This window comes from Elephantulus edwardii, unplaced genomic scaffold (assembly GCF_000299155.1).
Source record: "Elephantulus edwardii isolate Elephantulus edwardi_28Jun2011 unplaced genomic scaffold, EleEdw1.0 scaffold00148, whole genome shotgun sequence".
NCBI classification, from domain to species: domain Eukaryota; kingdom Metazoa; phylum Chordata; class Mammalia; order Macroscelidea; family Macroscelididae; genus Elephantulus; species Elephantulus edwardii.
The window spans coordinates 3,532,356-3,549,325 of NW_006399898.1; the positions used below are offsets into that span (position 1 = coordinate 3,532,356).

The following is a 16,970-nucleotide window of genomic DNA, read 5'->3' on the forward strand; positions in this document are numbered from 1 at the left end:
GCAGACGCCGCCAGGGCCGGGCAGAGCCGCCAGCCCGTGCCTCTCGCCGCTCCCGCCGGGCCGGGAGCATCCTTCAGCCGTATGTTTCCGGAAAACTTGGCCGAGGGGGAGTCGTGGATGAGAGGATGTGAGTGCGTGGCCTCTGGGGGCCCAGGGCAGTGGGAACTGGTGACAGGGGCGCCCGGGGCGCAGAGTGAAGGCTGCCTGACTCTGGGAGCAGGACCCCGGGAGGTGGCCCCCTATTCCCGCCAGATCCCTAGCCGTGCCCTCCCATGTTCCTGGGAGGAGGGGGCGCTGCTTGTTTTTGAGGTTGGGAAGGTCTCAAGAGCTTAAGGTGTCCCCCCAGGTCACCTCAGTTGATGACCCCTGTGTCTCTAGTTGTAGTGGAGACTCCACCCCCGCCCTCCAGACACTTGAGGAAACCGAGGCTCGGGGCAGAGGGAGTCCTTCAGTGTAAGAATCCATTCTTTGCAGGTCATCTGACCCCTCAGCCCAGTACTCCCTCCGTAGCCCCTTGTTTCAGGACAGGCCGGGGACCCCCATTCACCAGTCTAGTTGCTCCTACCTCGGCCTGGGACTCAGAGCCACTTCCTTATTTGTTTATGTAGTTTGGAAATGTCACTGTCCCCTGGGGCGGGCCACCCCAGATGGGAGAACCGCCCCCCTCCCAGGGAGCTGTGTCTGTGCCCTGGCCAGCCTCCTTGCCAGGTTTTCTTGGCCCCGGTGAGGGAAAATATAAATAAACGTGTGTCCCTGTCCTCCACGGTGGCCTGGCTCCCTGCGTGTGGCAGCTGCTGCCGGCTCTGCAGAGGGAAAGGTCAGGGCCTGGGTTACACTCGGTCCTGCGCCGGCCCTCCCCTTCCGCCTTGTCCTTGAGGAACCCTGAGGAGCCAGCCACCACGCCACGTGGCCCTGGGCACCGCAGGCGAGCAGGTGGACAAGCTGCCACCCCCTCTCACTGGGCCCCTCCTGGGCGCCTGTGTGACCCCCGAGCCCCAGTGTCCCTGTCCCCGAGATGAGGGAATTGGCAGTGAGAAGACAAGGGGACCAGGGCCAGCAGAATCGTGTCTCTCTGGAAGGCTCTGTAAACCTGTGTCACTCGGTGTGACGTGGCCGCTTGTTGATGTTGATCACGCCGCTGTTATTTCTGTTCGGAGCTTGTGCACACAACAGGCTGTTGGCAGATGTGTGAATGGATGTATGGATGGATGGACGGACAGAAGGATGGTTAGAACAAATGAATGAATGGGAATCTGAGACAGACTGCTACTTCTCAGGTCCCCTCCCCTGCACAATTGCATGGGGCTTAATTTGATTCAAGGAGAATGGCCCAGAACTCCCTCACGGGAAATCTATTCAAGTCGGGAGGTGGGGGTGGGGGCGCAGGGCTGGGACTCCTTCCTGAACCGGAGCGCATGGTGACCTTCCTCTGAGGGAACCTTCCCGGGCCTGAACAAGGTCATGCCACTGGCGAGACAGTGCGTGTGTGTGTGTCTGCACGTGTCTGTATGCATGTGTGTGTTCACACTTGTGTGTGATGCACGCGTGAGCACATGTGCCCGTGTGTGTCTGTGCGTGCTGGCTGCTCTGTGGGCAGATGGCCGGAGACCCGGCTCCTGAGGTGATGCCTAGTGACCAGGCCGGGGCCGCCTTTTTGCTGAGCCCAGGATTTGCGGCTTTGAAAATAGAAGCTGGGGGCGGCGGGAGGGGTGTGCCTGAGCTCACAGGGATGGAGGGAACTTGTTGGGGTCCTCAGTGTTTCTCCTCGTGAGAGGAGCGGTCCAGAGAACCTCAGGAAATAAAGTGATTCATGGCAGGTCCACACCGTGCCACTGACATTGAGTCTGATGAGTGAGCTGGGGGCCCCCACTAAGCTGGGTGCAAGCCCCAGCCCCCCAATCACTCTCCTTCCTCTCTGGGCCGGCGTGGCCGGAAAACAGCCGTCTCTCGAGGCCTCTTCTGCAGCTGCAAGTCCACTTCAGTGACGGCTCTCTCATTTGGCCTTCTGCCCAGTCTGAGAGGTGGGGAGCTGGCCAGGCGGGCCTGTGTCCTGCTCCTGAATGAGGGACCCCAGCCTTGAGGGGTGCGTTCAGAGAAAGGCACACCTGCCACTGTCCCCATAGACTAGACCATCTTACTTTACAGGACCCAGGGCCAGGCCTGGAGTCCAGGGCCTCCTGTGGTCCACTGAGCAGGTGTCCTCCCAGCGCCTCACCCACCCTCACTGCCCCTTCTGTGCCCACAGGCCTCCTGGAGCACGGCCGGAACTGGTCAGCCATCGCCCGCATGGTGGGCTCCAAGACCGTGTCACAGTGTAAGAACTTCTACTTCAACTATAAGAAGAGGCAGAACCTGGACGCCATCCTGCAGCAGCACAAACTGAAGATGGTGAGTGGCCTGCGGGCGAGCAGCGGGCATCGTGCCCTGGACGCCCCAGCTGCCGCTCGCTGGGCGGGAGCATCCCACTTCGGCCTTGGCCTCCTGAGAGCGGCCGGCTGGGTGGACACTGCAGGCCCCTCGGGGTGTGGGGCGGGCGCTGGCCGGCACTGACTCAGCCGGCCGGATCCACCGCTGTCAGGGCCTTGGAATGAAGTGCTGGAGGCTCATGGCCACGTGCTCTCAACGCCACTTCCCGCATGACCTCACAGCCCAGGGCTGTGGGAAGTCAGGGGTGTGTCTTGGGGGAGCAGAGATGTGAGGGAAGGGAGTCAGCTCGGAGCTCAGGAACCTCGACCCTCTGGAGGCGGCCGACTGACTGCCTTTTACGTCATTCTCGGTGTGTGGACTTGCGCGTCTGTCTGCATTTTACTGGCGGGGCCCGGCTAGTGCGTCACTCTCTGAGGTCCGCGCCGTGTGCCCCCGGGACATGCCTGGCGCCCCCAGGGCCTGTGTGCGCTCCGCACGGTGGGCTCCATGTCCCCTGGATCCTGCTGGCACCCCATGTGGAGGCACACCCCACCCCACCCATTCATCTCTGGACAGGAAGTCCTTCCACACCGTGGTCTTCCCTGGCCCCTGCCCTGGTACCGTGATGTCTAAGGTGAGGGGCTCGGAGGGGCCGACCGAGATCCTGCCTTGGCTCCTGCTAGGACCCTCGGCAGAAGCCCGTCAGCCTGAATGGTCATGGATGGCTCTGGGTGCCCAGGGTCGGAGTGGGGCTGGACTGTGTGTCCCCTAGACCTGGGGGGACCTCCATCCTCACTTCCCCCCATTCCCTGTCATCTTACTCTTCTGCTCCCCATCTCCCTCCTCACTCTGCCCCTGCACCCCTGCTTCTCTCTCCACTCATCTCCCTCTCCTCCCAGGCCCCAATCCTTACCTGGGGGGCAAGGAGATTCTGCATTGAGTGTTCAGAGGGAACCGGCTTAATAATCCCTAGAGGTGACCACATCCTCCAGTCCCCCCGGGGCCCTTGCTGCGCCCCGTGTACCCGAGAAGCCCAGCAAGGCTGATGGCGTGTTCAGGCTTGGTGAGGGCAGGCCAGGTCCCAGCGTGCCAAGGACACCCGTGTGGCCTGGGCCCTGGCTTCCCTGCCACACCTCAGTTGCCCGTGGGAGAGAGGTGGCACTTTTCTGCAGGAGTTGTGGAGAGTGCCGAAGGAGTTAACGGGAACCTAGAAAGCTCCTGGCAGGGAGGCGGTGCCCAGGGGTGAGGCTGGCCGGCCTCCCTGCTCCGGCTGCCACAGCTGCTGGTGCACCACCTCCTCCTCCTCCTCCCGTTACTACTGCACGGCCCACCGTGCTCCTCCTCCTCCTCCTCCCTCTGCTGCTGCTGCTACCGCTCGAGCTGTCAGCACCGCACCAGCCTCTGTGCCATGTACCACTGCCCACCCGCTGTCTGTTTACTACCATCAGCACAGCAAAGACCCTGCCGGGACACCTGTTACCCCCGTATCAATACTCCTGTCCCGTCTACTACCCTCACTGCTACTCTTCCCCTCCTACTGAGTACCGCCGCATCCTGTGTCTCTTACGGCCTCTAAAAGCAGCTTAACTAAAGCACACACTGCCAGCACACCGGTTACCCCTGCTCCTAGTACTCCAGTATTAATACTCCTGTCCCGTCTACTACCCTCACTGCTACTCTTCCCTTCCCCTCCCACTACCATGTCTACCCTGCAGCTGTTACCACAGCAAGCCCTACCGCTGACTTGCTCCGCCGGCGGCAGCAACAGTCCTGCTCCGTCCGTGACCACCACTGGCTGTCCTGTGCCCGCCCTCGCTGCCGCCACTCTATCTGCCTCAGCGACTCCCATAGCAGCACCACTGGCACTGTTGTTAAGTGCTGCCAGTTACTACACCTGTTCCTGGAGCCGACACTCTGCTCCGACCCCTCTTACTCCTGCTGCTCCTTTGGCAGCGGCATGGCTGCTCCATTGACTCCCGGCCCCACTGATCTCCCCTCCTGCAGGAGAGACACCGCCACTGCACGTGTCCCTGCTGCTTCTGCTCCCCCCCCCTTACAGCGCTTACAGCATCAGCCACTGCACTCCATCCGCCACTGCAAGTATCACTGCTGCTGCTGCTTCTACCCCTAAAGCTACTCCAGCAACAGCCACTACACTCACATGCCGTCCCTGCAGCAGGGACATCGTCACTGCACACACATCGCAACTACTGCGCCCCCTATTGTTTATTTCTGATCCCACTTCATTACTGTTTCTACTTCAGGTTACTGTTTCTACTTCAGGTTACTGTTTCTACTTCAGGTTACTGTTTCTACTTCAGTTACTGTTTCTACTTCAGTTACTGTTTCTACCTCCTTACTGTTTCTACTACAACTATGATAGCAACAGCCCAGCTGTTCCAGTGACTGTGATTATGAAGAGAGCAGGTTGCTTCTGTCCCATTAGGATCCCCGCTGCCAGGACTGCAGCAGCGAGCTCGGTTGTGACACCAAGTGCCCCAGCTGCAGCGTCAGCCACGACGCTGGTGCCATCGTCCCGTCTCCTGCCTCCGCTGCCAGTCCCGGTTCTCCTCCACCTACTGCCACAGCCCTCACCATTGCTACCACTGCGGCGGCAGCAGCCACGCCTGCAGCACACCTGCTGCTGTTACCACTGGCTTACTTGAACGGACCGCTGCGGCGTTAGTGACCCCTGCTGTCGTTAGCACAACTGAAACAGTTAACTGCCCCCCTGGGGCGGCAGCTGCATTTAGAACTGTGTCCACCGTCCTCCTGCTGCCCGTGGCTCGGGCCTCCTTTCCCTTCAGTCCTGCCGCTGTGACTTCTGCCGCCTGGCTAGTTCAGCAGCCTCTGCCATGGCGTGTAGTCACCCTGCAGGTGCAACACTAACCACCAGTGCTGTGTCTGTAACCGTAGCCCTTATTAAAGCACTACTGCGTCCAGCGCTGACAGCACCTGCCCTCTTCCTGTTGCACTTTGTACAATTACTGCCAGCAGCCCCTGTTACGATATCTACCAGTACTGAATGATGTTAGTGCTAGAACAGACTTCAGGCCTTTTGTGCAAAGCTTACTCTCAGTTGTGTTCGACTCAACAGCCCTTAAACCACTGCTAAATGAGATTAGTGCTGTTCTATCTGGAGGAACATTCTTCCACTTTGCACATCCCTCCTTGTCGATGTGCTATAATGATGTAAACTGGGTTTGCTGTGACGCTGAACGTTGTGCCATTGGGGTAGCAAATACCGGAATGGTTTCCCAGTGTGGACAGTGTTTGGTGGAGCCCCCAGTTGTAAAACAGGTTTGGAAGCAGGAGTGGCATCCACTTCCTAAACCATAATAAGCCTTTGGAAATTCTAGGAACTTGGAGAAATGACAACAGTTACGGAAAAACATTAGGTCTTTTATTCATGGGTTAGGGTTAGGGTTAGGGTTAGAGCTAGGCTTAGGGCTAGGGCTAGACCTAGGTCTCCGTCTTGGGTTAGGGCTAGGTCTAGGGGTAGACCTACGTCTCTGTTTGGAAGCAGGAGTGGCATCCCACATCCTAAACCATAAGCCTCTGGAAACTTGGAGAAATGACCATAGTTATGGAAACACATTAGGTCTTTTGTTCATAGAATTGCTATGAGTCGCACACGACTCAACAGCAATCAACAACAACAACTAATACTATTGCAACACTTAATACTGTGGTTGGTGCTGCATTTGTTGTAGTGCTTCTACTGCAAGTGCTACCATTGCTACACCTCTTACTGCTACTGTCGTTATAACCACTGCTCATCTACACACTGTTCCAGCATCTGTCACTCTGACTGCGACCCCACCCGCCAGTGCTGCAACCGTTTACGTGTTATTACAACACTGCTATGAAGTGTCCTGCCCTGACAGTGTTCCGTCCACTTACTGTTCCTAACTCCGGCAGGACCATGTTGTTACTGTCACTGCGACCTCTGCCGCAGCTGCCACCAGGATGTCCCTCGGAGTCACTAGACTCGTTTGACCCGTCCTGTTACTGCCGCCGTTGCTACTGTGACAGCAGTGTCAGGGACTCCGGCAGCTGTCGTTACATGCAGACATGACGCGGTTCCTCAGAGTGATGTGCTGCCTAATTCTTTGGAAGCTCTGTCTCACATACTTTGGGCTTGTCACCAGGAGAGACCCGTCCTTGGAGGAGGACATCATGCTTTGGGAGGGTGGAGAGGTCAGCACAGGAGAGGGAGACGCTGGCTGGGAGGGATTGACACAGTGACTGTGACCATAGGGGCAGGTGTGTCAGAGACGATGAGATTGGCTCCGGATAGGGCAGGATTCAGAGCCCTTGTTGGTCGGGTCGCTGGAAGTTGTCATCGACTCAGGCACAGAACAACCACAGTCGTGGCTCCCACCTCCACTCCTGGTGGCGTAGCTCCTGCCACTGACCCCTGCTGACCCCCGCTGCTCTGCCGCTGACCCCCGCTGCTCTGCCGCTGACCCCGCTGCTGTTCCTGTGGGGAGCCACCGACCCTCCTCAGTATCTTAGGAATCCTCTCAGATGCACTGAGGCAGCAGCCATGCTGAGGGTTAAAAACAAGGCTCATGCTCAGGAGACTTGGGTTCAAGTCCAGGCCCCGGCACTTTTATTCTCTGTGGTATCTCAGATGTGGCTGGTCCCTTCTCGGCCTCGGTTTCCCCTCCTGTACGAAGAACATAGTAACCTTGGATGATAAGGCATGAGATGGTGCTAACGGTGGGGACCCCATGGCTAGAGCTGAGGCCCCCTGTGCCCCTGAGCCTATATACATTGGCTCCTATAGCGGCTAGCTGACTGATTATTGATAACTCGATTGGGGTCAGCCTTGAGGACAGAGCAGGGCTCTGGGAATGCTGAGATGGGTGTGTTTTTTTTTCTGGCTGTGCAGCCCGAGGCCTCAGTCTTCTGCTCTGTAATATGGGCTTGTTTCCAGGGCCTTTCTGGCCTCCGTGTCTCCAGGGGTGTCATGAAGAGGAAGTGAGCCTGTGTTGAGGATGGCATGTGGCCCTCCCATGTGTGCCTTTATTGACTGCTCCTGGAAGGCCACAGAGCACAGCTCGGGTGCCCTGCAGGCCCTGAGCTTGAACTTCTTACGTGAACGGCAGGTGTCACCCCAGGTCTGTGAGCCCAGGAACGGACCCCTGACTGAGCTCTGGCAGGTGACTGGCCAGGCCAGTGGGGTAGCGGGGGCGGGGGCAGGGTGCCGACAGGGCTGACGGAGGACAGTGACGGCTCAGCAAAGTGGTGGGTGGGGGTTAGCAGGAAGGCAGGATGCTTACAGGACAGCAGGACGGCACTTGGGCTGACGGAGGTGATAGGTGGCCACGGAGTCACAGGCGGGAAAGGCAGGGGCAGCAGGGGACAGCTGAGGACGTCCATCCTCTGTGCAGGAATGAGCCCTCTGTCACTGGAGTATTCAAGCAGTGGCCCGAGATGCTGCCACACTTGATGACCTCCCTCTCCTGTCACTCTGCACTCTGGTCCCGTCTGGAGCACAGGGAGACACGGGGGGAGGGCGGCGACATCCTCTTCCTCCCGTGGGCCAGGTCAGCGTCAGCAGGAGGCCAGTGGGCAGGCAGAGCATTACGTAACATTTGGCTTCAGTGCCTCCAAGGTTGCCTCCCCTCCGCGTTACACGCTGGAATTCCAGGCCTCTGCTGTGACCCCTACCTCAGGCTGCAAAGGTCTGCCCGCACAAAGTGCCTTGGCGGTCAGGGGCCCAGCCCTCCCTGCCTGCAGTCCTCCATGGTCTCGGGCAGGTGCCTGTTCCTCTGGGTGTCTGTGCCTGTCGGTGCCAGGTGCTGCAGGAAGGTAGGTGTGGACAGAGGACCCGCCCTGCTCGGGACGCTGGCTGCTCTGCGTGAGAGGAGTCCGCACAGGCTTAGACCGAGGCGCGATGATGAACGAGGCAGATGTGATGGATGGGGTGGGCGAGCCTGGCCAGTGGGACGAGGCTGGCACCGAAGAGGGGAATCTGGGGGCAGTGGCTGACCACTGGCAATTGAAGCCCTCCAGCCTGAGGGACGATGCTGGGACTGCCTGCTTGTAGACAGCCTGCCGAGGGCTCCAGGCAGGTCTCTTCTGCCCCACGGGGCCGCTGTTAGTCAGGGTCTGTCCACTGGGAATCAGGGTCCCCTTTGCCCCATGAAGCTGCTGAGAGTCAGTGTCTGCTCTGGCCCACTGGGAGTCAGGGTCCCCTCTGCCCCGCAGCCCCGCTGGGAGTCAGGGTCCCCTCTGACAGCAGCAGTCTTAGTGTTAGTAGCACTAGAAGTGCTATTAGTGGGGGTTTGAGTAATCCAAGTTGCAGCCCTGGTGGTACAGTGGTGGAACACTTGCACTCTGTTGCTAAGAAGGTCACCAGTTCAATCCCACTGGCCTCTCTGTGGGAAAAGAGAACTGGTCGTCGCCTGAAACCTTGTAGAACAGCCTGTTCTGTCCTGCGGCGTCGCTGTCAGAGTCCAGGTGACAGTGACAGTGACAGCTGGGCAGAGAAGGCAGACGTCTGAGAAGGTGACTTTTGACAGAGCTGAGGAAGTGAGGGACCCATGTGGGTATGGAGGGGGCAGTGCTCTGGAGGCTGGACGATGAGGTGGTGTAAGAGAGGTGGCTGGGAGCTGGCGTCCGGCTGTGGGTACCCTTAGGCTGGGGGGGAGGGCACATCCTGGCCGCAGCCGTGTGGACTCAGTGAGTGAATCCCTGGCTGCACTGGCCGGCCCTTAACGACCCCTCATGAGACAGTAGAGTCGCCCCGGGGTTTTTTGTCCAGGACGCCCGTAGAGCGGACAGCTGTGTCTTGAAGAAGGTGGGGGGGTGAGCGTGCTCCCCAGGGAGAAGCATGGCAGGTGTCTCTCTCGTGCCTAGAGTGTGTCGTTCGGCAGGGTTATTCCTCGGGGAAGGACATCACGCTCCGTGGAGGGTCAGTAAAAGAGGTCGACCTCCAGCCCGATGACACGGCGACTGCAGCGGTGGGCTCCAGGGGGTAGGAGCTGGTGAGGCTGGCACCGGCTAGGCCAGGAGGCGTCTGCACCTCATCGGGTCACTGAGTCGTGCTTGAATCGACAGCAGGCTTTGTGGAGTAGATCCTGAGTCTTTTTTTCCCTCTGTCTTGTGGTCCTCACAGCCACTCGGCAACCACGCACATGACCACTGTGTCGCCAAATCAGAAAATCCACCGCCACTGAGTGGGATTCCTGGTGACCGCGGGGGTCAGCGCAGAGGGTGTCCATGGCTGTCATCACTGAGGACGCCTGACACCAGGGCTTTTCTCTTGCAGATCAGCTGCCCAGTTCAGTACAGTGGCGATTTTGGTTAACACTTACCAGCCTGCACCACCAGTCGTCTCCCCCACCCCCGACTCATGGTGACCCAGGGACAGCCCTGCCTGATCCTGGCAGCCTCAGGCTCTCTGCTGCCCATTGCTGCAGTCACTGTGCTCAGCTGATGTCCTCCAGGGGTAGGCCCGTCCTGACAGTAGGCCCAGAGCACGTGTAGTGAAGTCCCCCTCCTCCAGTCTCACTAAGGTCGTTGGCACGCAGCACTGCTTCATGGGGGCCTGTAACTGAGGGCACTGCAGTGTCTCTCTCTGTCCCATGCGCACACCTGACAGCTGCCAGAGTGTAGCTCCCCAACTCTAATCCTCAGCCTGGAGGAAAGGGAAGGGTCCCACCTGTTGACCTCATCCCTCTGTGCTTAGCTTGTGGGTCTTGGGGTCCCCTTAGGGACCTTTGAGTTTGAGGATCCTTGAGTCTCGGGGGGGCCTTCCTGAAGGCCTTCAAGTCTTGGGGGGCTTGCATCTTGGGGGCCCTCCTAGGAGCCCTCATGAGTATTGAGGGGAGCTTGAATCTTGGAGCACTCGGCCTCTCAGATCTCAGCATCTCTGGGAAGGCCTCACATCTTGGGGTGTGGGCTCCCCACTCCCCCCAGACAGTCCTGTTGCCTGTGCAGCTCACCGTGCCCGCCCAGCTCCCCTCCCAGCCAGAGGCCTCTCACCCAGCCCTCAGTGAGAGCGTCCCGTCTGCTAAAAATAGATTGGGGAAGAAGGGGGATCCCTGGGCCGCACCCACAGAAGCCACAGCCGTACCACTTTCTTGCGCCTGTGAGGCCAGAGCCAGGCTCCCAGAGGAAGCTTGGGGTTTGGGGCAGGGGTGGGTACATGGAATGGCCAGGCGGGGCTGGGGACAGACCTGCCAGCAGCAGGTGGGACAGGGATGTCCCTTCCCTCTCTGTGTCCATGTGCTGTGACCCAGATATCATGTTTACCTCGAACAAGGCCTGCGGGGGGTAGGGGAGTGGGGTCTTGGGGACCTGAGGGTCGGGACACTGAGTGTTTGGAGCAGGAGGCCCCCTGCTCCCCATGGGCTGGTTGTCAGTCTGGCTATGTGTGTGAGGTCGGTGGTCAGGACCTGTGATGGCTGGAGGTGAGATACCCTCTCTTCAGAGCTGGGCTGGGCTGCGTTGTGGGGGGCGGGGAGCTCTTTTCTGGGGACCTGAGGAGCCAGGGACTAGTAGCACCGAGAGCGGTGGGGGTCCTCTCTGTACTTGATACCCTCCTGTCACACCTGTCATATCTGGATGGAAAATCTCTTAGTAACTTGAGGACCCCAGTCACCCCAAGACCCCCAGCCGACTCACTCCAACCCTCCTCAGACCCAAGGCCCCTTTTTTGCAGTCTCTGCAAGTATGGACTTAAGCCTGCCTCGGCAAGGGGCACAGGGACCCCATGACATCTTCCCTGCCCTCCTGGACCACAAGGCCCATTGAGGTGGACAAAGCTGCCCCATGGGACGGCCTGGGGCCCAGACGGGGGAAGTGGCCCTCGGACACACCCCCGAGCTCCTGTCTCGGGCCATGGCACAGGCTGCCCACCCCCTGCCGCACTGCCCGCCTTGCACACCCCCTTGTCAGGTGCCCTTCTCAGGTCTGTCACCCTCTCCTTACATGTATGTTACTGGTCTGACTAGCAGACCTGCAAGGCCAGGGACCTGGCCCACAGAGCTGACCTCTGAGGGACAGACAAGAAGGGACAGAGAAAGGCACGTTGGTTCATTCATTCCTCATGTGCGAGGAAGTCACCCTCTAGGAATGCCTCCCTGAGGGACCACAGGTAGGGGCAGGTGCCCAGCTGCCCCAGGAGGGTGTCAGGGCCACGGGCAGATGGCTGGACTTCGTCCAGGGCGTGTTAGGGACTCGGTGAGAGAGTAAAGGCCCCAGTAAAAATAGCCATTGGTGTGATTGGCCACTGCAGCAGCGAAGGAGGTCTGCCATGTGGCCGAGGTCACTGCCCTCCATGGCAGTGGCCAGGCCTGGGCTGGTTGCCCAGATCGGGCACTGACCCCCACTGTCCCTGTGCCCCAGGAGAAGGAGAGGAACGCCCGGAGGAAGAAGAAGAAGGCTCCGGCCGCGACCAGCGAGGAGACCACCTTCCCGCCGGTGGTGGAGGACGAGGAGATGGAGGTGTCGGGCGTGAGCGGGAACGAGGAGGAGATGGCTGAGGAGGCCGAAGGTGAGGCTGTCGGGTCAACACCTCGAGGCCTTGGGAGAGAGGGGTGGAGGGTGAGGTCCCTGTGCGGTGTCAGGTGCTGGGGTGACTGGAGAACCCTTGGAGCAGGCGCACAAGAGCTGCCACTGACTCCCCACTTTGAGGCTCAGGCAGAGTGGTGGACAGAGAAGGGCCTGGGTGCCGGTCTCCTGAGCGCTGTGTGGAGGGGTCAGCATGGCTAATGGGGGAGTGTGGCTTAGGGTCCCTGTGGCCTGGGGAGGAGCCCAGCTGAGGGGGGGTGTGGCTGAGGCCGTGGTCAGGTTGGAATGGACCTGGAGTCACACTTACGCCTCTACCCTCTGGAGTGTGGCCTCAGCGTCCTCGGGTGCTTTGAGAGGTCAGCAGGGTGAAGGGGCGTGTGTGTGGGCGCTGAGCAGGGCAGTGTGCAGCCCCCTTGGTTTCTGTAAGGAAAAGTCTCTCCTTAGTCATGGAGGAAGGCTGAGGTTTGGGGTCACAGTGGCCCCTGTAGCCTGGTTCTGTCTGAGGGGCATATGTGCTGAACCCCTCCAAGGACCTCACCCTCTAGCCTTGCCCACTCCTGAGGCCAGCTGTCCCCCACCAAGCATGTCACTTCATGCCCACCCAACCCCCTCCACATCGTCCGCTGGTGGGTTGACCTTGAACAGACCAGATTACCAGCATCCCGGCTCATCTGGGGTCCTACAGGACCTGGGATGGGGAAGCAATCCGTGGACATGGTCACAGGTGCCCACTGCTGCCTGCGGCCCCCAGACCTGCCCACCTGCTCCCTCGCCTCCTGCCTCCTCTCCTGACCCCCCTCTTCTGACCTGCCACCTGCCTGCCGCTAACTCTTGTCTGACTTCTTCCAGCCTTGCACGCCTCTGGGAGTGAGGTGCCCAGAGGGGACTGCAGTGCCCCAGGTACGGATGGGGCTGGCCGGGGGCTGGGGGAGGGCCAGCTGGAGGCTGCGGGCCTCTGCCTCTTGCTCCCGTTCATTCATGCTGATGCCCCGCTGCCCGGGCCCCTCAAGCTCTCTGTCCGTCCCCTGCCTCGCTCCCAGCCCTGCACTTCTGTGCATTTCCACTGCTGTTCTCATGACCCCCAGCTCCGGTCCCCACAGCAGCGCAGGGGGGTGTCACTGGCCTCACGTCACAGAGGAGGGGTATCGAGGCTCACAGCGTCACGAGGTGGCTTCTGAACTGGGCCCTGAACCCACCCTTGACCCCTCCAGCTCTGGACACGCTGCTCAGCCAGCACTTAAGGACACCTGCTGTATTCCAGACACACGCTCCTCAGTCAGCACCTATAGTGCACCTACTGTGTACCAGACACACATTCAGCCAGCGTTTGTAGTACACCTGCTGTATACTGGACACTTGCTCCTCAGTTAGCAACTATAGGGCACCTACTATGTGCCAGATACACGCTTCTCAGTCAGCACCTATAGTGCACCTACTGTGTACCAGACGCACATTCAGTCAGCGTTTATAGTACACCTGCTATATACCGGACACATGCCCCTCAGTCAGCACCTGTAGTGCACCTACTCTGTACCAGACACACATTCAGTCAGCATTTATAGTACACCTGCTGTGTACCAGGCACACATTCAGTCATCACTTACAGGACACCTGCTGTATACCAGACACTCGCTCCTCAGTCAGCACCTATAGTGCACCTGCTGTGTACCAGACACACACTTAGTCAGCACTACAGGACACCTGCTGTTTACCAGACACTCACTCTTCAGTCAGCACCTATAGTACACCTGCTGTATACCAGACACACCCTCAGTTGGCACCTATAGTGTACCTGCTGTGTACCAGACACACAGCATCTATAGTGCACCTGCTCTAGTCCAGATACACACACTCTTCATTTAGCACTTACAGTACACTTACTGTATACAGACACATACTATAGTACACCTGCTGTATACCAGGCACACAGTCAGCACTTACAGTAAACCTGCTGTGTTCCAGATACACACTCTCAGTCAGCACCTGTAGTGCGCCTGCTGTATACTGAACACAAACTCCTCAGTCAGCACTTACAGTGCACCTGCTGTGTACCAGACACACTTGTTTAGTTTGTGCTCACTATACACTGGTGTACTGGGAAGCACTTATTTTGCACCTGATGTGTTCCTAGCATGTTCCTTCAGTCTGTGTTCACACACTGGTGCACTTACTTGGCATCTGCTGTATCTGGACACACGCCTTCATTCGGGGCTTGCTGTGTACCAGGGATACACCTGTTCGGCCTGTACCTGTTACACATCTGACGTGTACCACATAGCATTTATTTGTACCTGCTGTATATGGACACCCTTTGTTCAGCACTTACTGTGCCCCCTGCTTTGCGGGGCTCTGGGAGAAGGAGGCTGCAGCTTGCAGGTTCTCAAGGGGAACAGGGCCCACAGTGGGCAGATAGGGAGGTGAAGTGGCTCAGGAGACTGTGGGGCAGGCAGGTGTGGGGCAGGCAGCAGACTGGGATCTCAGAGGTCAGCTGACAGTCTTGATGCAGGGTTCCTGGTCCAGAAAGCGCATTCATTTAATACTCATGGCTTTCGGCTGATTGGGTGAGGCCCACCAGTGTTAAGGAGGGTGCTCGAGTTCCTAGGCTCCACGTGCCGGGGCCCCCACAGTAGCACCTGGGTGTTTGTGAATGCCTGGCCGTGTGCCCTCACACAGGCCGCTCACCAGCTCCTGTCCCCGCTTCCCTGCACCATGATGATGGTGCCCTTCACCCTCTGCCCCGTGCCACCCAATCAGTGCCTTAATCACCCGGGGAGGGGGGATGGTTGCTCTCCCATTCTACAGATGGGGAAACAGGCTGAAAGTTCCCATGTGCCTGCAGCCAGCAGGGCATAGAACCAGGTGACAGCTCAGGTGGAAGTGTGCAGACCCAGAGTAAGGCCTGGGCCCAGAGCCCCAGACCCGCCGCCTCAGAGGTGACCAGGCTCTGAGCTGCTGTGTGGAGAGTAGGGTCTGCTGGGCAGGGGCCTCCTTGGGAGAGGGTCCCCAGGCTGGGCTCTCTTGCACTCGGGTGGCTCCAGCAACACCAGGTAGCCTGTCCACTGGCTTGGGGTGCACAGGATCAGAGTGATGATTCCAGAAAGGCCACACCTGCCCCCCACTCCTCACCCACCCCTGCTTTCCCCACAGTTGCCATCAACAACAGCTCTGACACGGAGAGCATCCCATCGCCACGCACGGAGGCCCCCAAAGACGCTGGGTCAAATGGCCCCAAGCCCCCACCGGCCCCGGGTGCTGATGGGCCACCCCCTGCGCCGCCCACCCCACCGCCGGAGGAGCTCCCAGCTCCCACCAAGCCCGCCCCAGCCCCCGAGGACTCCGGTGTGCCCTCACCCCCACCGGCACCCTCGTCACCTCCTGCCCCCGTGGCTGCTCCCAAGGAGGAGAAGGAAGACGAGACCGTCGTCACCCCAGCCGAGGAGGGGGAGGGACAGAAGCCCCCTGTGGCGGAGGAACTGGTGGTGGACGTGGGGAAGACGGAGGACCCCGCGGAGGTGTCTGCAGAGGAGCCGGTCAGGTGCAAGGTCGAGTGCAAAGAGGAGGCGGAGGAGGAGGCCCCGGACAGGGCCACAGGCACAGAGGGCAGCGCCGAGGCCGCGCCCGAGGGCACCGTGAAGACCGAGAAGAAAGACGGTATAGGCAGCGGCCCCAGCAGCAAACCCGCCCCGGCCAAGACCACCGGCGCCCCCCAGGACAGCGACTCGAGCGCCACGTGCAGCGCGGACGAGGTGGACGAGACCGAGGGAGGCGAGAAGAACAGGTGAGCCCGCCGCCCCGTCTGCTCCCGGGGTGACACCGCGGTGGGTGGAACTCACAGATGCCAGGTGGGGTCTGTGCAGGGCCAGTGACCAGGACTCTCTCTGCCCTCACAGACGCCAGGCCGTGTCCTCACCGGCTGAGGAGGGGTCTGCACAAGGCCAGTGGCCAGGACTCTATCTGCTCTCGGCTGCATGCTACCCATTGGTGGGCAGAGGCCGGGCAGGGGGCTCGCTGGCTGGGGTGGGGTCTACGCAGGGCCAGTGACCAGGGCCCCGTCTGCTTCCGGGGTGACACACAGCGGTGGGCACCCTTCACACAGGCCAGAGAGGGCCCTTGCTGGCTGGGGTCTGCACAAGGCCTGGGCCCTGTCTGCTCTCAGGGTGACACATATTGATGGGCAGCACTCGCAGAGGCCAGGCAGGGCCCTCATTGGCTGAGGAGGGGTCTACGCAAGGCCTGTGGCCAGGACCCCATCTGCTCTCGGGGTGACATGCAGTGGTGGGCAGCCTTCTCAGAGCCAGACACACACCAGGCAGGGCCCTCACCGGCTGAGGAGGGGTCTACGCAAGGCCTGTGGCCAGGACCCCGTGTCTGATGCCAGCAGGCCACAGTGGGCAAGGCAAAGCCAGAGGACATTCAGAGTGGTCACTGAGGGGTGGTTGGGTGGGATGTAGGCACCCCAGTGTGGAGGTGGGCATCAGTGGGTCCTGGCCACTGATCTCATAGTCTGGCTGCAGGACCACAGGCCCCATGTGTCCTGTCTGGGTACTGGTTTCCTCCCTGAGCACCGTCCCTGCCCCCCCAGGCTCTGTTCTTGCCCTTGGCATGGTGCCTGGCCACCAGCCCTGGGAACCCGGGGCCTGAACCACGGTTGGCTGTCCTTGTCTGCCTGGTTCCCGCCCAGATCAAAGCCTGTCCCCGCGGGGCCGATCTGGGCGGCCGAGGGCGGCGTGTGGTGGTGCCGGACCTCCCTGCACCCGCTCCATCTGGATGGCCCGGTCTGTCTGCTGGCCGCCAGGCACCTCGCGTGTTTTGACTGAAAACAGTGTGGTCTGTTTTTCTCCTCTCACGTCTTGGAAAAGCTCCGGGCAGATGGAGAAGGGGGGGAGGTCTGACCTTCACATCCGATGGGTCCTTCGGCCGTGATTCACCCTCGGGAGGCTTCTAGAATGTTCATGTGAAAATCAGAGCACAAATCTGGGGGTGCCACGCTCTGTGGAGTGGGAGGTGGCCTGCACAGATCTGGGGGTGCCCCGCTG

General features: G+C 60.0%; 1 protein-coding gene across 1 annotated transcript in view; it reads left to right on the forward strand.

Moving 5' to 3' along the window:
- NCOR2 (nuclear receptor corepressor 2) overlaps window positions 1–16,970 on the forward strand; it is a 120,889-nt gene that overhangs the window by 74,722 nt on the left and 29,197 nt on the right. The window contains exons 17-20 of the mRNA XM_006894688.1: window positions 2,246–2,388; window positions 11,770–11,917; window positions 12,784–12,834; window positions 15,082–15,712. Of these exons, the coding sequence (XP_006894750.1) occupies window positions 2,246–2,388; window positions 11,770–11,917; window positions 12,784–12,834; window positions 15,082–15,712 (973 nt within the window). The remainder of the gene's footprint in view (window positions 1–2,245; window positions 2,389–11,769; window positions 11,918–12,783; window positions 12,835–15,081; window positions 15,713–16,970) is intronic.